The following is a 23,782-nucleotide window of genomic DNA, read 5'->3' as shown; positions in this document are numbered from 1 at the left end:
AGAACTTATTTCTTGCTTTCCTTTTTAGTTTATCTGCATCTCAGTGCTCAGAAAGAAGTCATGTGAGCTCCTGAGCTGCGGGGACAGAGACAGTGGAGAACGTGTGCATCAGTGCAGAGTGCTGCTGGAGCCCTGGCAGAGCGAGAGGGAGGCAGAGGGAGCCGGAGAGAGAAAAGGCGAAGTGGTGGGAGCTGGAACAGCAGCAGCTGCTGCTGCACGGTGCAGCTCATGCCTGGGAGCCGGCTCTGCTGCCAGCACGCCTCTCTGAGGGCGCAGATGCCTCACATTCAAAAGTCCTAGTGGTCAGTGGCACTTCCAGGGGCCAGGCACAGCTGCTTTATTCTTTTCTTTACCTGCAAAAGCATCTGTTCGAGGACTCCGCTTCTTTTCCGCGACTGAAAGGTATTTTTTGTCATTAATGTGTCTTTTCTATGAAAGCAGGTATGGGATCAGGAAAAAAATAACTCGGGGCAGGATGTTAAAGCAGATGTGCAGAGAGGTGGTGGGTTTCTCTGTCTCCTTCCCCTTTATAGCAGAGCTTAGGCAATGAGGAGCCCCTGTTGGGATAGAGTTTGACTTAAAATATGAAAGATGGGAAAGACAGGGTTAAAGTGTGGGGGTGGATCTGAGCTGTTCCCATCTGGCTTCCTTTACCGTGCAGCCTTTGAAAGTGGAGGAAAACTTTCCTTGTGCACTCGGAGAAACGGCATTACACAGTAAGATGTAAAACTTGCAATCATTTAATATGAATGTGATTTGCTTAGATTTCTGCCTGGCAAATTACAGTTCTCATGACAGCAGAGCTCCCCTTAACACATACAAGTTTCAGAGGTCTTGATGTTCCCTGGCTGTGAAAATACTTCTGTTTCTCTCTCTCCCCTCTTTCTAGCATCCCTGCCTCCTGCTGTGTGCACTCTCCTCCTGGTCTCCCTCCTGCCTGTGGGGACTGCACCCCTATGGATGCCCCCATACAGATTTTCCGTGAGGAGCCGGACTCCAGCTGCTCCCCGGGGCCCTGCCGGCCCCCCAGCACCAGCAGCAGCTGGTTCCCAGGCTGGGCAGACTATGACAGCAATGCCACCGGGGTCTTTGGGGACGGCCAGCACAACCACACCAGCATCTCCCCCGCCATTCCCATCATCATCACCGCTGTCTACTCCGTGGTCTTCGTTGTCGGCTTGGTGGGGAACTCCCTGGTCATGTTTGTCATCGTAAGGTAAGAGGGTTCGGGTTTTGGGGTTGGAGGAGGTGCAAAAGGCTGTCTCCAAGGTGGGCAGAGCGGGTGGATTGTGGAAGTTCTACCCTGAGGAACTGGAGAAAAGCAACTGAAATGACCCAAACCTTGTCAGTCACAGTGTTTTACCTGGACTTGTGTTGGAAGGGACAAGCTGGTTAAATGTGATAAATCCTGCAGTCTGAGGGAAAGCTCCTTGTGCCTGGAGCTGTGTTCATTGGCTGCCCTCTAGGGATGGGACGCTGCTGGCATCCGAGGAAAAACGCTCCAGTGAAAGAAGGAAACTTCTACAAGGCAGCTTTTATTTCCACTGTGAGGAGACCCCGAGGGACAGCTTATGTGTCCAGTCATGTGGACACTGATACATCGCTGCCTTGGCACCTAATGATTTGTTTAACAAGGAGGGAAAGCCAGGAAATGATAAAGAGAGGAGGAATGGCTTAATGTAAAACAAGGGATGTTTTATCTTTGTTTAGCAATGTTTAACTCCAGTTGTTGGTGTTGGATTGAAGAAAGCAGAGAAGGTGCTGAAATACCTTTTCCATTGTATTTCAGGAAAGAGGAGAAAGCTCTGTGTCTGTGTTAGCGAAGGTTTCAAATTAAAGCACTTAGTGAAATGCACGGATACTTATGCTTGCACTTACACTTGTGAATTGGTGCATATTTTAGCTTGCACTGTGCTTCCTCTTTCTTTTTGTCCTTTTCTTTGGCAATCTGTAGGCACGATTAGACAGTGCTGTTCAGCAGGGTGATAGTTAGCATTCCAGGGCACCGAAATCCTGCAACTTTTCAGACCCTTTCTCCACAGCCCATTTGAATTCTGATAAAGTTTCTGTGAAAAAAAAATAAAAATCCCAGAACTCTGTAGTATTCATTGCCCCAATGAATTTGCTTGTACATGGAAAAAATGGGGGTATTGGAAGGGATTCTCTTTTGTAAATCATGCATGATAAGGGCCAAGCAACTGCAGAATGATGAAGTAACTGTCAGACTTGATGTAAGGAGAAGTTATGAGAACCACTAAAGTTGTTGATAAGGTATTCCAAGAAGCTGAGTTATAATCAGGTGAATACTCTTGAATAATGAAAATAAAATTCCATTTACTAGTCAGTGCAATAAAGAAAGACGCCTGTGGTCAGTTTAGAAAATGTGGTTGGCTGCGGTTTTGTGATGTTGTGATTTTTATACCCCTGCACGCCCTTTTGCCCTCCATTCAGGGTAGAGATTTAATTTATTTTTGTATTTCTCCTTCAGGAAAAGAGACTCCATACTTAACAGTCACACAGCTGCAAAGGCAGAGATTTTCTAACCCATCAGTCAGTAACAAAGAAAGCTGATTAACTGGCCTGGGCAGCAGAAATAAATCCAAACTTAGCCCTAGAAGTTAGCATGTATGGATTATACTGGTGCATATATATTTGCTTTTTTATCTTCTTCTGCTACCCTGCTAAGACTTTTTTTTTAAGGATCTAGATAGCTATTGCTCACTTTCCTTTTAGTTCTTGCATTAATCATTCCATTAATTTTCTCTTGGCCCATATCTCGATTACATAGTACAAAATAAATAAATATCACAAAGTACCCATTGGTGTTTTTTCTTCTTCTTCTTTTTTTTTTTTTTTTTTTTTTTTCTTTCATTATCCTTCTCTCCTAGGTTTTCTATGTGGCAAATGCCTTAAATACTGATAGAATCATTAGCTAAAGTGCAGGCATATATTAGCCTACAGTTTTAAACTTTTCTTATGGTCTTGAAATATTTCAAATGTTCATGTGAGAGGTTAATTTTCTTCATTTTGTGCAAACCTCTCATCTCCTTCCATTTTTTTCCTCACATATACTCTCTGCCTGATTGTGTCTTGGGATGGATTTTAATGACATATGAACAATGTACCCTGCAGTGATGTCCTTTTGTGAGGAAAGACAAAGTCTATGGGAAGTTTGTGAGAGAAGATGAAAAGGGGGAGACAGATCCTGGCCCCCAACGATCCCACAATATCCCCCCTTCCAGCTGCCACAACTCTAAAGTGGGATGGGGATATACTGTGGGGTTTTTTTACCTTCCATATGAGTACAGGCTTTGTCTGAGGCCCTTTGCTGCCATTTCTCAACTCTGAATTCCAGATCTGCTCTCCTCCTCCTGACCCCCTCTGGGCAGGCAGGCTAGGCAGGCACAGCTCCTTCTCCCTTTGGTTATTTACACATCTAATATTGTTAGAATAGTTCAATTGGAATTATTACAATAATCATCTGTCTAAACTGCCTGACACTCCAGGCCTGACACCAGGTCACTTTTTGGGTGTCAAAAAAAAAAGAAAAAAAGGCCCCTTGTGTTCTGAGACTTTCAGTCAAAGTGTTGAAGTGTCAGTGCTGTGGTAGATTTAGGAGATTCCAGAATCTTGAGATGCCCCAGAAGGAGGCTCAAATTCAGCCACAGCCTGTGGTATAGGCAGGTCTTGGCCAATTTCCTGCTTTAAGACCACTACAGGACTGCTTTTGTTAGTACTGCATATGGGCTACTAAAGAAGCTCATGGACACCAGTGAGTCAGCATCTCAGCAGCTTGTACATAGAGTGCTGGGTGAATTAAATCTCTTACAGGTCTGGTGGAGTGCTTTTCTGCTGAGAGGGAAAACTCAGAGTTTCCTCAGAGGACAAAATAACAGGAGAATGCCACTTCAATCACATGTAGAGACTCTTGACAGAAAAGTAGCTGAGTTTGATACAGGAGAGATTTGTGTTGAAGTCTGATTGGGATTTAGCACAGTGTCGACAGCACGATCTCTTAAACTATTTATCAGGAGACCTGGATTCTTCTCTTGGTTTTACTATCGGGCTTCAACACTTTTCCCTGTGCTGATGAGGTGACTTCATGGTTTCCTCACCTGTTAAAATGGAGATGCTGGCTTTCACTGTCTTTAAACACACAGCAACAGTTAAATTTAAAAGCCAATGTCTAACCTGGAAAGCTTATAACAGAGTGATACCAGGTCTATTGTAAACACCTGGGCTCCTCAGAGACGTGTAGAGTGGTCATTTTCAATGTGCAGGAAAAGCTCTGTGTTGAGTATACAGGGGGCTGGCACTCTGTTCCTGCCCATGGCACTTGGCTCTCCCAGTGTGGGTGGTTCGCAGGAGCTGTCCCTGTGTTTGGCTCATCTGTGCAGCATGTGCACCATCCCAAAGGGCTCTGCTGTCAGCTGGGTGGATGGACAGTCCATACTGAGCCATGGCACATGGATGTGATGCTGTCCTGTGGCTGCTGTTTTTCCTGGGGAGAGAATAAGAGAGAAGGAGGGCATCACATTGCCTCTTGTACTGGTGGGAAATACAGGCACTGTGTGGGAAGCACAGTCATCCCCTATGGTGGAGGAGGGGAAGCATGAAATGGGTTTGCAGTTACCAGGTAAAGTTATCTGACCTCGCCTGGGAAAAGTCCTACAGCTGTGTGGTTCTTGGCATTACCAGAATCTACCTCAACCCCAAACCTTTTCTTTTGAGATTAGCTTTTCCTCTGAGGTCTCAGAAGATATTTCTGGAGGTAAAATAGTTGGCTGAAAGGGATAAAACCCCTGTTTTTCCCTGGAAGCAAAAAGGCTTTTTTTTCTCCATTGCTCTTCCCTCATGACTTTTTTTCTTTAAAATTTAGTTCTGGCTGTAAGCAAAATGGTAGTTCCTTGTGACTGCTGCAGGGAAGAAAATACCCTGACTAAAGTTACATGGATTTGCACTTGTCAAAACCATAAAAATACTCTGATAAAACTCTGGGAGATGCTCCCTCTTACCCTCTCCAGATGGGCTTTTTCTATGTGTTTATTTTACTCTCAGTGTTCCTGAAGTAATTTAGGAGGCCAACTGATATCAACAGGGTCCCAAAGAGCCAATCTTGTATTCCTTTTAAAATTATGTTTCAAGCTTCCAGTGAACTGAATAATTTTCTATATTTAAGAATTTTTAAGAAGAGGTTATGTTACAGATATGTAGATTGATTCCTAAGGGAAAAGAGAAACCTTATGATCTTCTGCTTAGTCTAATGTTGAAGAAAACATTTCACCACTAATACATTTTTTTCTTATATTCATTGAACTGAACAGCATCTTACATAACAGACTGAGTATATTAAGGAATGTCATATAAAACTGACTCCTTTCTAGACTGTTTTTAAAATTTCTTCATCATTCATTCCAAACAAGAATGAAAATATTTTCTAAAAAAAAAATTAATTGATTCAATGCATCAGTTTAAATTAATATAAGATTTTGATACCATCAAAAGATCACTTGTTAGATTGGTTTAAATTATTTTCCTAATTTTATTAAACTGTATTTGGAAAGAATATTGTCCTGAACTGAAAATTTAATCTCCAGAAGAGTCGACCTAACTGAATTACCTGTTCCCTATTGCAGGCAGTTTGTATGATTTCATTCTTTTATGAAATCAAGTGTTTGGCTGCAAAAGGCAAAGGGTGAACTATACTATACTTTGTGAAGTTTATGACTTTTAACCTTTCCTTTGCTAATCAAAAATCTGACAGCTTACTACTGTCAGCAGAGGGGCATCAAATGGATTGATAGCAATTCATCAAAGATTTCAAAGAGCCTTACCTCACTGAATGGAGGTAATTTTGATCAGTTCTCCAGCATTAGTTCAAACGTGACATAATTTCCATCACGACTTTGAAGACTGATCATTACTTAAAGCTTTTACAGACGGCACAAAGGACAAGGCAACAGGAAACATGAAAGAGGACAGGCATATAAAAGAGTATCGATAGACCATTTAAACAAAATGCTACTATTTCTAATACTTTTAAAACCCAGTTAGACAATGACTAAGTGACACCTGTGATTTATAAGCTGACAAGAAACCCAACTCATGGTCATGCTGTGATAAGAAGAGCTGATACTGAAAATAGGCAGGGAGAGCAGAGGAAAGGCTTGAAAGGAATATTTACTACAGACAGTATTAAGGAGAGGCTATAGCTTACAGTGAGCAATGTGTTTGGCTTCTGAAAAGTAATTTGGTACCCATCCAGACATTTCCGCTGGGCTAACAGCCAGGTAATCATTTAGTTCAGAGAAAAGCATGACTGGAATCAGTGTCTGGAAGCAAGATGAATTACAGAAAATCTTTTTGAATTGGAAGAAAGTGAAAACTTACGAGAACTTTTCAGTTTGGCTGCTTGCAAGGCAGAAAGCTTGAGATAACTTTGCTGTTGTCAGATGGGAGAGTGGTGGGTATGATTGTGATCTTGGATGAAGCATAGGGAAGGTGCATGGTGAGGAGATGATGTTGGGGAGGGCAGACTAAGCCCTTCTGGGGAAGAGGACAAAATAAGGGAAGAGTAGAGACCTTTCATTTAGGTTTTTTTTTCTGAGAGAGGATTTTGAATTTGCTGAAAGGGTGTTATAAAATGAAATTCTTAACTGGATGATTTGGGTTTCTGGGACACATTAAGGACAAGGGAAGATAATCTTCCTGTCTTGCCCACTCTCGCTGTCTAAACTGTGATTTATTTGTCCCTTTAAGTTAAATTCTCTGAAACAAATGCGTTTCCAAGAAGAGTTTTGGTTCCAGTTACATATTTCTTTCTGAAGAAAAAGCATCCAGCTCCACTTACTTTCCAAGAGCTATACTTCAGATCTCCACTTTGGTCCTCCCATCTCTGAATATCAGATAATTCTCACAAAGGGAGGGAGGAACTGTGCTCTTCTCCTTAATGAAGACTTTGTGCTTTGATTATTGCTATCTTCTTTCATGAATTTAGAGAGATGTGAGGAAAAGGCAGTTGGAATATCATTTTGTCTACAGACAAGCATGAGTACACAAACTGGATTAGTTGTGGGGAAAGTGTGTGCACAGATGCAACAAGGATACTGGAAGAAGGATGTCTGACCATGCTGGCATTCCACAGAATGTAAAAACGATATAAATAAAGGATATGTAAAGGTGCACTGCACTTTTTATAAAAAGTACACAAAAATGAAATTGATTTAAGATATTAGTTGAAATTAATACTAGATTTTGATAACATCAAAATATTACTTGTTAATTTGCTTTAAATTGACATGGTTCTATTGGGAAGTTGTCATGCCAGGCTGTGAATTACCTTTGGAATATTTATTTCTCCCAAAGCCAGAGGGTTCAGCTCTCATTAGATTCACTTTCTAACCCCCATGAAAGTTAAAATTAATTTTGGGCAGTTTGCTGTTTTCAGTTTTGAGACATTATTTTCAATAAAATTTCTGTGTTCTCTGCATGAGTATGAGAAGACAATTTTCTTCAGTGTTTGAATTTCTGCAAATTCATGCTAAGAAAATGGGCAGCAGCTTCATGTTTTCTCCATTTCTTATATCAATCCACTTTTGTAACATGCAGCTGCTCATCTCTGCTCCTAAATGCATTAAGAGTGAATGTCTAGAGGTCCCAAATTCAGCTATACTGTATATGGAACACAAAGGATTTTATATTTGTTAAATGCACTTCCCACTGCAGGGTTGGTAGCCCAGCCAGTGTGACTACTGTTGGGCAATTGGCAAAAGCCTCCTTGAGCAGACACAGATGAGAAGCTGCATGGTAGGATTAGTTCAACAATCTATTCAATGTCCATTTAGTGTTCACACTCAGAAAAGTTTTATTTAACATGCTGCTGGGTGATGGACTGCATCAGGACTTACTGTTAGACTCACCTTTCAGAATGCCTGGTTTGTTTAAATGTGCAGGAGAAGAACATTTTCACCATGGAAGCTACAAGCTGTGCTCTTCTGTTGACTGTGACTTAAAGTTTTCTACATTTCACTTGAATCATCACCTTTGGGAATGTGTTCAGCTGGTCCGTGCTGTGGGCTTCCTGAGGGAGGAGAGGAAAACAGATAAATGGGAGGAGTCCAGAGAAAGCCTCCAAGCTGCCTCCCAAGAGGGACAGATGACCTCTCCCTCAGCTGGCTCACTGCTGATATGTGCATTTGCTGTCTTACCACACAATCCTATACTCGCTATAGAGAGAAGTCCCTCGTCTCCCATTAAACTTTATTACAGGAGTGTTGACCAGAGATTTGGGTCTCCACATTTACAAGTGTGTAGTTGGCCTATAAAACACTCCCAGCTGTGTCAGTTGTTATTCATCCCTGTGGCAAAATGGAGACCAGATGCATTGTTTTGGGAAGAAGAGTGATACCCATACCCCAAGACCCCAAGAGACTGGTTTCTCAGTTCTTTCCTTTTTTCTGTCCTGCAGAAACATCCAGGGGGAGCAAACATTCAGTGACCGTTGTCTGCTTCCAACAAGGAAAGAAAGATTCTGAGAAATCTTTTCCTGAAGCTATTTATCCCTGTTTCCTTGAGCAATGAGATTTGTTCTCCTTGCCAGGCAATCTCTGTTCTACTCAATTCCATCTCCCCCAAACCCATGGGATGCTTTTTGCCAAGGGAGCTGATGTCCTTTTTTTATTACAACAACAACAACAACAACAACAACCAACCAAACAAAAAAACCTACAAAAACCCCACAAAAAACAAAAACCAAAACCAAACAAACAAACAACAAAAAACCCACCAAAAAAAAAAAACCAAAACAACAACAAACCCCAAAACAAAACAAAACAAAAAACCCCCAAAAAACTACCAAGAACACAAGAGTAACAGGAAAAGTGGATGTTACCAGAGACAGAGATTCAATGGTCACTAGGGCAATATACTTGTGACAAGTAAAAAGGATTAGAATGGTCTGTATAACACTTGGGAACTCCCCATGGCATTACTGGTCGCTGGAAACATCTGCAGCAGCATGAAGTTTTTCAAGAGATAGGATAAGTTGCCTGACAAGGTCAGTATTCATCTCTACTTACCACGAGAGAGCAAAAAAATCTGGTGCATAGTCTAAGCTAATTGTCCAGGCTCTTTCATAGTATTATTAGACATAATGGTTTTAGATAAAGTCCCAATTTAGTAAAATTCTGCATTCTCACTGATTGATTTTAAGCCACAATGAATCACAACTCCTTGATCTCTGACCTCTCCTATCAAAGTCATGGAAGCAAAAATTTCACAGTATTTCTTTCCTACCATTTTATAGTTTTTTCAAAGAGAGGCTCTGGAGCTCACACAGAAATATTACAAGTCTTTGCCATAGAAGGAGAAAAATTAGATCATTTTTGTTAAGTAGTGTGGATTTTCTTCCACATTGACCATGATATAGGTAGGCTTGAACTAATTCAGAGCCTGGATCTTTAGCTCAGGAAAAAACCTTCCACATCCAGTCTCAATCCACAAGATCTTGTTCAGGCTCAGTTTACGGCTGGTTCAGGGAAGAAACGATAGTGGAAAATTGTAAGAACTTTAACTATACATTTTGGCATTCACATAGATTATGCTCTCTGGGGAGAAAATAAAGGACAAAATTATGCTTTTCTATTTTGAGCAGCTTTAAAATTGGTACCTTTAGATTCTTATTAGTAAAGAGAATTCCACTTTATGATATAATTTTGTAGACAACATTTTTTTGTCGTGTCCTAAAAGATTAGGAAAGACAACCAATAAATATGTGCAGTAGCAATGTTTTCCTTTATTTAAAGTGTCATCTGAGGTCCTCTACTGCTAAAATGTGGAAATTCAAAATGTGATAATATCATGTAACCCAACACAAACATGAAAATTACAACATATTAATTTTTATATTCTTTAAATAACCTTAGACTTCATTTCATATTGGCATGAGCTTTTATATTGTATTACAAATATCCAAGAGAGAGCTGAGCCACTCTTTCAACATGGTATGTGTTTGGAATAGATATCCTTGGATTGTTTTTTTGGTTTTTCTTCGTATTCTGACGCAGTATTATAGTGAGCGTACTCGGAATATAGCCTTGAGATTTAGAGCTTTCCTGACTAAGCTTTTCAGCTGCTTGATCTCCATATACTTCATTCAGAGGAACCTAGTGGAACAGAGCCTGCATCCTGCTGATAGATGTTTTTGCAATTCGCTCTAGACGTGCTTTCGCTTTAATTTTCACTCACTTACCCAGATATCTGTGAAAAATCTGTGTTTGCTGCTTCTAATTGTATTTTATGCTTTTGTGCTTTCCCTCTGCAACTGGAGAATGTTGTGTATTTGTTAGTTTTGCTCCCTTCCCCATCCCTCATTTTGCACTGCAGGGAACATTTTATTACTTCATCCTATTACAGTTACATGGAAAAGTTTGACCAGAGCCTATTTCTCGCCTTTTATCAGCTTTTCTAATGTTACAGCCTACTTTAGAATCACACTGCTTTCCTGTTTCAGATAATAACTTTAAGGGGCTCTACTAGCAGATTTTTTTTTCTGAAAGCACACCACATCCTTAGTAGCATGCTTCCCTCCTCTGTTACCTCAATTTCAGTGATAGTGTAGATTGGAGGTATGATTTCTTCATATTTACTGTCTTAAAAGCTTGTCTTAAAAGCATGTTCTGCTCCAGAGGGAAAAGAACAGTAACGATGAGTCAACTGAGAAATGGGGGAAAATTTCTAAGGGTCAGTCTCAAAGAACTTTCCATTTTTGGGAGGTGAACAGTGCCTAATAGTTTTGAGAATTTTACTTTTGACACATAAGTAGACATAATTTAAAACTTGTTCCTTAAAAACTTTCATAATATACCCATTAAAAAAATCCATATGAAAGTGTTGTGTTTCATCTTGACTATTTTTCTGCGATTTTGTTGCATCTTCCAGTTTTTAGTCTACAGAGGCTTGAGGCCTGCTTGTAGCTTTACAAGCAGTCTTGGGATTCACCAGCTTAAGTGATCAGAGTTTTTTCTGCTGCTTGAAATTAGATTCTAGCACCTGGTTTAAAAGAGGGACCTTCTATTCCTATGTGGTATTAGAAATGTTGCCATTATCTCTTAAGAAGTCCCAGTATTTAAGAAACCATTTTTTAGACATAGGATTTCCCATGAGCAGCTTATGCAGCCATGGTTGATAAAATGATAATAGTCTTTAAAACTTGCACCTCAGGCACTAAGAAAATGTCAATAATTGCTACTGTGCCACCTATGCTGCAATTATATCCAGGTTTACCCTGTCTGTCCTACTAAACTAATTAAAGCAGATAGAAATATTTTTAACTTAAATGAATTTAGATATTTGATCAAGAATAATAATTTTGCAAAGGAAGACAAGATTCCCTTATACATTCAGTGTTTTGATCTTGTTCAAGTGAATGGAGTGAGAAAACCCCAGGCTAAAAAAAAAAAAAAAAAAAAAAAAAATCCTTCTGTGTTTTGGTGCAATGAGTTGCAGGCAAGCAGGGAAATCCCTCTTCTTGCTGACTTTATCAGGGTCTGCTTGAAAGGATCTGACAGCAACAGCAGTCACTCCATTACTTTATCTGGACTTCTGATTAAACCTGCAAGCACATACCTTCAAAGGCGTGTAGGAATTTAATAATTTTTAGGCGTTTAAAAACATACAAAGGAGTTTGGATGATTTGATATAGATTCTCAAAGACATTTTTGAATTTTATAAACCTCTAAATGAATGTATGACTTTATCTATACTGCCTAATAACTTTAAAGGTCAATACCTCATTTATAAACAGGCCAATATTTCTAGGCAAAAGCAAGCAAGATCTTTACTAATCCTATTCTACAGCACTTCTTTGCTATTCTTCCACTGAAAGACCAGGGAGGAGAAGAAAGGAAAGGGGTGCTTGAAGAATATGGTGTATAGAGCTGTAATAGCACACACATAAAAGAATTGAATTAAGGTTGCAAGGAATGGAAAATATGAGATATAAAGACTTTCTGATATTTGCTTTTTCAAGGCTAATAAAATAGTCTTAGATATTTTTCCCCAGTTTTCTGATTTTCTTGAAGGAAAAAAGGTCAAGCTAATTCTTCTATACTTTGAAAGCAAACTTTCCCTATCCAAACCCTTGGAGAAGTTTTTAAAGATCTACAGAAATAATGATTCAGGGGAATGATTACTTGTGTCACCTCTGCATATCAAAGGTCATTTCATTTCTTCTGAATGTAACTCATATTTGACTGAAGCAAACCCTTTGTAAAGCAGCAGACCTTGATTTGCAGGCATCAGTGGATGGAAAAATTGTCCCTTTCTCTTTCCCCATTATAATCACTTTAGCTGTTAGGAAACAGCTGTCGTCATTTCTAAGCTGAATTTGTCTCAAGGGGTTTATGTATTTGTTCTTCTTATGCTTTTCTGTGTAGTCTGAAAGAACTCTTCAGTACCTGCTATTTTCTCCCTGTGAAGATCTTCAGACACTGTAATCAAGTCACCTCTTGGTCCTCTTTTTGATAAACTAAATGTGCTCAGCTCTTAAAGTTAGTCAAAGAATATTCTTCAGTCCATTCTCTTATTTTTAGCTCTTTTTATGCAATCATTCCAGCTTTCCACAGTTTTTTTTTGCAATATGAACAAGATAGCAATTCCAAATATCATCAGTGATGTCTGCAGAAATAAAGTGTCCTTCTACTATTCTATTTATTTAATGGAAATTAGTGCATTTTAGCAGCGAATTTTGAGTTTTTAGTGAACTTTTGTTTAGTCTTAAAGCTGAGATACACTTGAAGATAGTGCTTCTTCTCTCTTCTCCTCTCTTCTCCTCTCTTCTTCTCTCTTCTCCTCTCTTCTCCTCTCTTCTCCTCTCTTCTCCTCTCTTCTCCTCTCTTCTCCTCTCTTCTCCTCTCCTCTCCTCTCCTCTCCTCTCCTCTCCTCTCCTCTCCTCTCCTCTCCTCTCCTCTCCTCTCCTCTCCTCTCCTCTCCTCTCCTCTCCTCTCCTCTCCTCTCCTCTCCTCTCCTCTCCTCTCCTCTCCTCTCCTCTCCTCTCCTCTCCTCTCCTCTCCTCTCCTCTCCTCTCCTCTCCTCTCCTCTCCTCTCCTCTCCTCTCCTCTCCTCTCCTCTCCTCTCCTCTCCTCTCCTCTCCTCTCCTCTCCTCTCCTCTCCTCTCCTCTCCTCTCCTCTCCTCTCCTCTCCTCTCCTCTCCTCTCCTCTCCTCCAGGAGGGAAGTTTTTTGTCCATTAACATGTCTTATATTTGCTTTTTTCTAGACATGAGGACTCATATTTGTGTTTGAACAGTCCCTTAAGGGTTATAATGTGACCTGCAGGACAGAATGCCTCCTCTCCTGAAGGGTCTGTTGAGGAGATTGATCTAGTGGGGGACAGAAGCCCATGTCTGACTGATGGGTTGGTACATGGGTGAGAAGGATGTATTTTCTCTTCCCTTGCAGATTTTTTTCCATTTGCTTCAAACCACCATTTGGCTTTATTTCCTTGATAAGTCTTAATTAGAATATTTTAGAAAAAAACAATGCTATTTTTTAACATTTCAAATTGGTCATAAAATGAAATTCCTTCCCACATTTTATTTGATAGCTAAGTTACATATTGGGCACAGTTTGACAGCACTGCTCAATTTCTTTTTTAACCAATTTTTTATTCTACAAGTCAAGGTTTTAAAGGCAAAGAGACACATTGTCCTATGTATTGATTGACTAAAGTGACTGAATCTTACAGAAAGTGTGTTTATGCACGTATGTTACGTGTGCATGTTCTAGTTTGGACACACACTCAAAATATGGGACTGAAGCAGTTTTGAGAAAGAAAATCTCATTAAATCCAATGATAAATTAAGAGCAATGAGCAAACACAAGGAGAAGCCCTTCAGAAAAGAGTGATAGGTGAGTTACCATGTTAGCAGGCTCTCCATCACCCTTTGTGTCTATCACAGAGAGGGAAGCAGTTCTCCACAAGCTGTCTCCCAAAACTGTCATTGGGGCCAAACAAAGCAGGGTGTCATCTCAAAAAACAGATCCTATTTTTCTGTGTAGGCTGAAGTTCCTGCCAACTGGACAAAACAAGAGTTTACTTTTGATGAAATTAAAGAATGCAGAAAAAAATACTGCTATGACAGTTTTCTCCCAACTGTAGTATCCTATTTGAACAATAGTGATCTTTTACCTTAACAGTCATAAAAGAAAGGACTGGGAAAAGCCGATGATAAGAAAGGAGAAAATATTGGCAAGGAGGGAAAAAGGATGGTAAATGACTAAAATGTGTATCAGCTGGCACTGTAGTGAATTCAAGCAAGACAAATATAAGAAGCAATCTGGCCCAGAAGACATAGCAATTAACTTGTTTTCTTACTGGAAAATGGGATAACAGTTTCTTCCACAAACCAAACCCAGAAATCTCACAATCACTGACAGATAGCTGTAAGAAAAGGAAACAAAAACCATTTTGATCACTTCCAAATTTAACGGTGATATTTTCTTGTAGCGGGATTTGAGAAAAGAGAATCGAAATTTGTCTAATTAGATTAAGTGGATTAATTAGATTACTTGGTCTTCCTGTGGCAAATAACTCTAGCTGATAATACACATGTTGAGAGATTGAATAAAATGTGTTCACTTTTATCCCAAACGTCTGGCATTTGTGCACATTTCTATCACACATGAGAAAAGACATAAAAACCCCAGCTATGGCAAAGCCTGATGAAAAATTTTACATATCTGAATGGACATTATCATATCTTGTAGTAATAAAACTTTACTTTTTGGTTCTGCAGGTACACAAAGATGAAGACAGCGACCAACATCTACATCTTCAACCTGGCTATGGCAGATGCCCTGGTTACCACCACCATGCCCTTCCAAAGCACTGAGTACCTGATGAACTCCTGGCCTTTTGGTGATGTGTTGTGCAAAATAGTGATTTCTATCGACTATTATAACATGTTTACCAGCATTTTCACACTCACCATGATGAGTGTTGATCGATACATTGCTGTATGTCATCCCGTGAAGGCTTTGGACTTCCGTACACCTCTCAAAGCAAAGATAATCAACATCTGTATCTGGCTGCTGTCCTCATCTGTTGGTATATCAGCAATAGTTCTTGGAGGCACCAAAGTCAGGGAAGGTGAGTGTGAGCATTCAAAATTCAGTCTTTTTATTTCTCAATAAATTGTAGGTTCAAATATTGATCAAACCTTATTTAATCCTTCTTCAAAAGTACATATAAATTCTGACATTTTGAAACATATAGTGGCACATCACAGTGCAACATATAACTCGTTTAAGCTCAGATGTCCATGCCAAATAAAATAACAAAATGCACTTTGGAGCACTGCCTGTGTTATGATGAGACCAACAAAAACTACAAGCAGACAGCAGGGGAAAATTATCAGGAGTTTAATTACAATGGGCAAATACAGGACCAGTTTATGTTGAAACTTGAAATGTGGGCTTAATGTTCTTGTTGTAGGATGTAGTTCCAATGAAGTCCCAGAAGCAGAAACTAGAATGTTTGGGGGTTTATTATGACTAGCCATTTCACAGAACTTGAAGGCGTGGTGAAGAAAGGAAAAGTCAGTAGCTGGAGAGAGAAAATTAAGATAAATTATATATTACCTCAAGATCATATTTCAAAAAGGATGGGAATTTATACAGAAACCTGGAGAGGCTGAGAATAAGGATTGTCATAGGAAATGGAAATTCAGGCTATGGCAGGGAAACAGCTACAAGAACACAACGTCTATGAAAGACAGTCTATGTATGCAGACCATGTGTAGGTTTGGATTTAACCCCTCTAGCCCCTGACTCATTACCCTTCTGTGGGGTTAATCTGATTTTGACATCTGCCTTGAGAAGGAAGGGGGACAAGCATTTTCACACACATGAGCTCCATACCCACAGGTATAATTGCAGTGCAGGGGCATCTCAGTGTCTTCAAAGGCTGGACACTTCTAATGGTATCCTTGGGTTAGGGTCACTCCATTACTGGATGTCTGGATAAAATACTAGGCATTTATTTGGTAGGAGTCTTGTTTGAGATGTAAAAAATCTTTTGAAAAGTTATTCATAATTTTCTGCAGTATCAGTTTTTTCTATTTAGAATGGTTTCACTCCTCTTGAGACAAATGTTTACCTAAGGACACTGTTTCATCTGGCAGAGACAATAAATGTCATATGTTAAGCTGTTTGACATAGACCAGTGTGAAAAGTCATTTCAGTAACACCTACTCAAGGGCCAATGGATTTGGCTGAAGATATATAGATTTTGTTCCTGCTGTTAGTCTTCTGTTACATAGGTGGAAGAAAAGTCCTCTGGAAGTTCTTCTTTCAGTGCTTTGGGGAATCACGTGTCCTAGTCTGCAGTTCTGTAACTCTTCTCCCCAGTAAAGTTTTGACAGGCTGTATAAAACAAGGTTGAGCTGGGTAAATATTAACCTCAGGTATAATTGGGAAGAATGTCTTGCTACATACGAGATCTTGAAGGCCATGGGACATTGGCTCAGACAGGTGATTTGTTGGAGCATGCTCAACTAAGAATATTCCTGTCATTCAATGTCAGCAGCTCGTTTAGATCAAGGGGGTCCTCTGAGGCCAGCAATGATTAAATGCCTTTTCCACGCCACGTAGAAGTCAGCCCTTCTTTTTAACTTATGGAACAGAGGCTGGTGATACAGACCGCAGCTGGGCTAAATGAGGTTGGAAATACTGGCAGCTGCTTGTCAGCTGCTACTATTCCTCCCTGCTTGTCTGATCTAAGGTCTCTCTTGAGCATTTAGTGTCAATTACTTTGTCTGGTGTGCCCGTGAATTGTGCTGATAAATGCTGAAGTGGAAAGGCGAGGACGCTGCCTGTGCCTGACAGCTGGAGCTCAGGCCTGAAACTTTATGTTATGTTGGTTAAAACAGTTGTTTATATGCTTCAGGGCCTCTGTTGGATTCACATTTAAGCAACAACTGAACAGCAAATGGAAAGTGATTATACTTGAGGTTTCCTCACTGTGCTCACTCAGTTAATCCATTTCGTTCTCACAGCTCAGAATTGTTCCCACGTGTGTCCTTTTTCCTGCAAAATACATTTTTCCTGCAAAATAAATTTTGCATCTGTGTAACTTTTCCTGCTCTGGCCTTAATGAAGCTTTTCTTGCTGAAGAATTGTTCAGCCATCAAAAAAAAAATAAAGGTATAAAATTAATTATTCATATTGCCAGTAAGGCTATGAAGGGTATGAAAGTGACACAATCAATAATATGTATCAAATATGTACATTTCCTAGGTCAAGATTAAGATTAATCTTAAATGGTAGTTTATCAAGCACATTATAAAATATATTTACACCAAATATCATATAGAATTCAGTGTTTTTCCTTAAATAAATCAATATATTTGGAACATTTGGCTTTCAAAGTGGAAAATGTCAGTATAAAATCTGAAGTTTATGACACTATTCATAGTTCTGCAACTTTTCAGGCAGTAAAAATAAAATATAAATTGGATTTTATTATGTTCCACTTCCAAAGTTTCAGAAAATTGATATGGTATTGTGCATTATGACCAGAATTTCTATTGACTGTTTCCAAGTTCTAAACTAGGAAAATGTAAATGGATTCCATAAAGTACTTTGTTATGGCATTACATATATCAAGTGCAATACATAAATATTAATGAATTTAAAATAAGATTTTCCATAGAAATTAAACTGCAACGAGATGCAAGATAATAATTAAGTTTGCATTTGATAATTTGGAATTCTAAAATAACATTGTCAACCACAAATTATAGCAAAATATAGTGAGGATGACCTCATAATTTTGATCAATGTGTGAAATTATGTCAGCAGATCTGAAGAGGCCATTTGTTCTGGGACTGAGCTTCAGTGAGTAGCTGGATGTGGTTCCCAGCAGCCATCTCTGATCTCACTCCATTTTCATCCTCCACATCTGGAGGCAGCTTCACTAATTCAGATAATACGGTTGCACCCTGATTTTACGTCTGCTGCTAAGCCATGATCTACTACAAATAACAATAATAATTGACAGGGAAACTACTTTGAAGATGATTGTTGGCATTTCTAGAATGAAATTAAGTAAAAGCAACTAGGCTTATGAAAACCTACATCAGAAAGGATTTAGATAAGTTCACTGATTGTCAAGTCCTATTTGTGCAGTCATCTGAGTATGCTGCATCAGCCTTGAAAAATATATCTTTTCCATTTTCAGCTTGCAGATTCATACATATTATTGAAATTAAACCTCAAAAAATTTAACTTTTTTTAGCTGTAAATGTTTTCTATTAAAATGTTTCTGTATTCAATATTGTCCAGTAGCACCTTTCTGATATCTAACTGTGGAAATGTGTGTATGGCACTGTAATGATAACTTCCTCCCCTAATTGTTTTTCAAAACAAATTCTCGGCAATATTTTTTTGGTTTGGGAAGCATTTTCATAGCAGGGAAATATGGCTTGATTTTTTTTTTTTCTGACGTGTCCTGATGGAGACAGATATGACAAAGTGATGTGAAGGAGTACACTGAATCATTCCACTCTTAGATCTGAATCAATGAAAAACAATACATAATGATTTGTAGAGGAATGACAAACTCAGTAGGGATAATGATAAAAAATCCAAAGAACTTCACAGGATAAAATCTAAGCTACAATCCAGAGTGAAAAATCCCTGTGTTACCCTGAATTTTCTTCAGTAGAATTGAACTACTCATAGCAGTTGTAAATTTACCCCCTCTCTTGCCTTTTCATTTATCTTACTACTTATTTTTCCATGTGTTTTATAGGCTGGAAGGCTCTGATGAGGTCAGAAAATGAAACCTCAAATATTTCATTCCTTAGCTGCCTACTGTCAGATGAAATATTTCTAAAATATTGAATGTTAAATACATTCAAGTGGCAGCCTGTGACTCTGAATCCTGGCAGGGGCAGTGGGAGAGGGAGTGGGCTGATCTCTGTGGCCCAGATCCTGCAGTCTCTGCACAGGCTGCATTTTCAATGGCATGATCTAAAAAAAGAGTAGCTCCCATTTGACTGCATGCAGACATGTATTTTATTTGCTTCTACTTGACAGAAAAAAAGATGTTTCCAGGAGTTTTTCTGAATGTAAGCATTTGTGTGTACCCTATTTATGCTGTAAAAAGCACATGGGAAAAGATTATTACACAATTATCATATATTGGCAAAATTTTCTTACTATCAAAACCTCCTTCAGCTTCTACCATTCATGCTATCAAAAATCTTTCTCCACCCACAGACAAAAAGATATGCAGTTTGATAATAATGATGAGATTTCTACTTCACTGAACATGGTACTCAGTCTGGTTTTAAATCTCAGTGAGATTCAAATAGAAACAACTTTACAGATTTTGTTTTTGTGCTCTGCTTTTTTAGATCCTCCCATGGGAAAGAAGTTTCATACAATATTTTGCATTTAAAAAAGCTCAAAACTCAGTAATTTCTAGAGACAGCTGCATAAAACCAGTTTCAATGATAACTGAAAGCTTCCTTGGAGTGATTTAGTGATAACTCCATTTATTAATATCCCAGTACATGCTAATCACTTTTCCTAGGTTATGCTATGATAATGACATTGTTTAGAATATCTAATAACAAAATGATTTTCTTGCTTCCTTCATTTTTAGATACTGCTAGCACTGAATGCTCCCTGCAGTTTCCAGACAGAGACTATGTGTGGTGGGACATCTTCATGAAAATCTGTGTCTTTGTCTTTGCGTTCGTTATTCCAGTTCTCATTATAATTGTTTGCTATACTCTGATGATCCTGCGCCTGAAAAGCGTACGGCTTCTCTCCGGGTCTCGAGAAAAAGACCGAAACCTGCGTCGCATCACCAGGTTGGTTCTTGTGGTCGTGGCAGTTTTCATTATCTGCTGGACTCCCATTCACATCTTCGTGCTGGTGGAGGCCTTAGGGGACGTGTCCCACAGTACTGCTGCCATATCCAGCTATTACTTCTGCATTGCTTTGGGTTACACCAACAGCAGCCTCAATCCAATCCTTTATGCGTTTTTGGATGAAAACTTTAAGAGGTGCTTCAAGGACTTCTGCTTCCCCTTCAAGATGAGGATGGACAGGCAGACCACCAGCAGAGTCAGAAACACTGTGCAAGACCCAGCTTACATGAGGGAAGCAGATGGGGCGAACAAACCTGTATGACTAGTCGTGGAAATGTCATCTTACTGTCCTCAGGAGAGGGAGGAGTCCAATGACCTAGGACTGACGCAGATTACCACTGCAGTTTGAAATCGACTCACCCAGACAGACATTTCTAGAATATTTCAGAAATCCCAGCAGTTTGAACTAATGTAAGTTTATTATTGATAAGCAAGAACCTCCAGAAAATAAGCTCAAATGAAAAGGACCTGGATGATGGTCAGGTTTTGGTTCCGTGTCTGTTGTACTTGAGCCAGCACTAAAACACACTTTTGCAGAGTGAAAAGATAGCATTGCATCAGGTGATTCTGGATAAGAATAATTCTGGTTCTTCTCTTTACAGTATGTAACATTATAATAACCAACATTTGCTCATAAAACTGAGCTATAACAGAAGCATTTGCCCCAACAGTGATTGCTTCTAAAGTCTGGAGTTTGACAACTTGATCCTCTTTAACAGTGAAAAGTGTTAGGTTTCTGTGAACAATGACAGAGCTATAATCAATATTGTCCTCAATTAATATATCTGTAACCTTTGTTTGTGCTGTGAAAATCCAATTTAAGCATGATCTACCTACACACCAAAGTGATTTTATTGTGTCTGTGTTGGTGAAGCCTTTTGGCATTCAAAAATATTGGAATTTAATGATAATTGTTATCACATGTTTAATCACCTGTGTGTAATGTTTTGTACGTGTGATTTTTCAAGGTGGATGTTTCTTTATTGATTCTGAATAATATAATATGCATTTTCAGAGTGTATATTGAACAAGAGGCTAGAAAACGTCAAATGCTTCACTGGTTACAGAATTCATGAAAAGCTGTGTTATTTTTCATTACATGGAGGAAACACTCTCATGTGTAACTTGTTTTCCTGGATAATATGTAAGCAGACTGAAATAAATATTGGAAAAATTAGAAACAAGTAAAGTAGCACACAAACTAACTGGATTGATAGAAAGAAAATTAAATATTACTGGATGCTTTAATGGCATTTGACAAAAAGTTCCTGATTTATTGATGCTGATATATTTTCTTTGATACAGTCCGATAAATTCAGTAATTTTCTCTTACTTCCTGTGAAGGCGGAGGTGTTCAAGGCACAGATAAATAAGTTACTAGCATGATGAAGGTAGGTTTATGGTAAGACTGAGCCTAACTTCCAGTCTGTAGACTTTTGTCTTCCTGACATTATATATTACGATTCCCACTACTTCTGTTGTTGAAATTTAGAGGAATACTCTCATTATCTTCCCCCTGAACAGATACACCATGCATCTTCTTGTTAATTTTGTTCTTTATACAAAACTAAAAATAAGGTGGGTGCCTTCATTTCATGGCAAATTTTCTCAGAAACACAATCTGATTTGGTCCTATCAGACCAAAAATGCTTTACGCACAGCAGTATAAGTAATGAGTTTTTTCTTGGAATAGCTGGCAGTCCAGTTCCTATGGAAGTGTGGTAGAAATTCAGCCTTCTGTAAGACTTCCATGTACTTTATTGTTAATACAATTATGGATGTCAAATATTTTTGATGTGAGGTTGATAAACACTGTTGCCATTGAAATTTTCAAGATAACACTTTCTGGACTTTCTCTGGAAGGCCTAGCACTTTCTGACTGTTTCTACATGAAGAATGAAATGACCTCAGGGTGCTTGCATTGCCTGGGGAAATGGCTGATGCTCATACAACTGCTGAATGAGTCTCACCTCCTATTCTGTCATTAATTCTTTTTTTTTTTTTAACATGCATCCTCCTTTCAAAATTCACTCCTGACCTTTAAACGGCCACAAAAAGAGAGTGTTTAGAGTAAAAGCTGAAAATCCAAGGTATTTATCAAGTTAGGAGCAAGAAAAATGGGAAAGAACTAGAATCTAATGAACAATTTTCATTCAAAATAACCTGCGTTCTTGTTCATGACTTACCATTTGCATATGTATGTCTGTGCTTGAATAGAGTTTTTGTTCTACACATTATGTGAAATGCTCTTCATTGTAATGAAAAATCAATGTTCTTAATTTGCAAAAAGGAGGCTTCTAATAATACTTTTTGAGGTTTTTGTTTTTAAGGAGATCATAATTTCTATCACAGTGAAAGGGAAGTATAACTTCCTAACAATTAAACTTGCAAAATGTTATAGGATTGTGTCCTAAAGGTTTATTTCTATAATGGAATATTTACAGCCAAATTAGTCTGAATGCAGTAGAAATGTGCCTCGGAAGTTTTCTTGTCAAATTGAACAGCTTACTACACCTCGCTGAACAACAGCAGAAAACTGGCCAAGATATCTTTATCACACGAGAAAGCACATTAAAAAATGATACTATGGTTTTGCTCACAGGATCTGCCTCTAGATGATTAAATTCCCATTGCAAAGCACTTCACTTCCATTGCAACTGCAGGCCAATGACTCACCTTCTCTCTTGTGCTGGCTCCAGGAGGCAGCAAGAGGTGAAGGCAGGGTAGGAGCTGCCTGGCTCAGGAGAAGGTCTGGGTGGAGAATGGGGCAGCAGGGACAGGCTGTGCTGTCCCATGAGCCCTGGAGGAAGCCAATGTGGGCAGACACCCGCAGGCAGCCTGGGAATTAGTTGTACTTACTGTAACCACTCGTACCTCCCTTTCTTTTTGGAGGTTCCAAGAATTCAATACTGCAAAAGCATAGCCATGGGCCTGCTTGTGGGGCTAAATTCCAATCACTCTACTAATGTGGATAGTTAATATGTCACTTTCTGTGTTTTCTGCTTCTTTTAGCTGAGAAATCTTTTATTTGGAAAATATACTTGGTGTTCTGGTTCAGGACAGACCAATAGATGGCACAGAAATGATGCTCAGGTGCTGAGAAACCCCAAGTTTAGTTAATGAGCAATATCTCAACATGACAAGAAATTCAGAGGAAAACTGAAAATGCAATTTTTGTCCTGTGAAAGACAAAGGGAAAACACATTGATTTGAGCCAGAATATCCCTTGGTTCGGGTAAATTAATACAAAGGAGACAGGGAGATTGTGCTGGGATTATTTTTTTCTTAATTGCTTATCAATTCTTAATCAAACATATTCATTGTAATGTGTAATGTACAATCATGGCTGTTTTCTTCCCATTTAAGTTTTTTCTTCAGAAAAAAATGTGGATTGAGGAAAATTGATTGTATTTGTGATAACTTATGTAATCTAAAATGTCAAATAAAAAATTTAATTGTGCCTGGACAATTTTTAACCTCGTCTTACAGGTGTGCAATACAATATAGTGAGTACATCTACTCAATTCCAGAGTGATAGACTGAAAGATATTTCAACTGACTGAATCAAAGTAATTTGCCTTGGGTTTTTTTTTTTTTTTGTTGGACTGCATATGGCTTGGGAACTATTACTGTATAAAGCCCTGCCATGCAAGGTGGAATGATCTCAGACTGCAGATTTTGATCACTTAGTCAAAAGTGTTTTGATGTCCAACTGTGTGGCTGATGCAAGAGAGTTGCAAGCACTGGGAGCTGCTTGCTGGAGGGAAGCAGCTGGGAGCAGGAGCTGCTTCTCCTGCTGCGTTGGGTAAAACCTGTTACACACAGTGTGCAAGGACTGCTCAAA

At 39.0% G+C, this 23,782-nt stretch overlaps 1 protein-coding gene across 1 annotated transcript; it reads left to right on the top strand.

The window, feature by feature from the left end:
• The first annotated feature begins 893 nt into the window (after positions 1-893).
• OPRK1 (opioid receptor kappa 1) lies at positions 894-22,725 on the top strand. The gene is made up of 3 exons (XM_066331012.1): positions 894-1,216; positions 14,794-15,146; positions 19,668-22,725. The coding sequence occupies exons 1-3, from the start codon at positions 957-959 to the stop codon at positions 20,198-20,200; spliced, it is 1,146 nt and encodes a 381-aa protein (XP_066187109.1). The 5' UTR covers positions 894-956; the 3' UTR covers positions 20,201-22,725.
• Positions 22,726-23,782: the final 1,057 nt, after the last annotated feature.

This window comes from Sylvia atricapilla, chromosome 1, assembly GCF_009819655.1.
Source record: "Sylvia atricapilla isolate bSylAtr1 chromosome 1, bSylAtr1.pri, whole genome shotgun sequence".
NCBI lineage: Eukaryota > Metazoa > Chordata > Aves > Passeriformes > Sylviidae > Sylvia > Sylvia atricapilla.
Note: the sequence above shows the minus strand (reverse complement) of the source record. Positions and strands in the feature narration are given on the sequence as shown.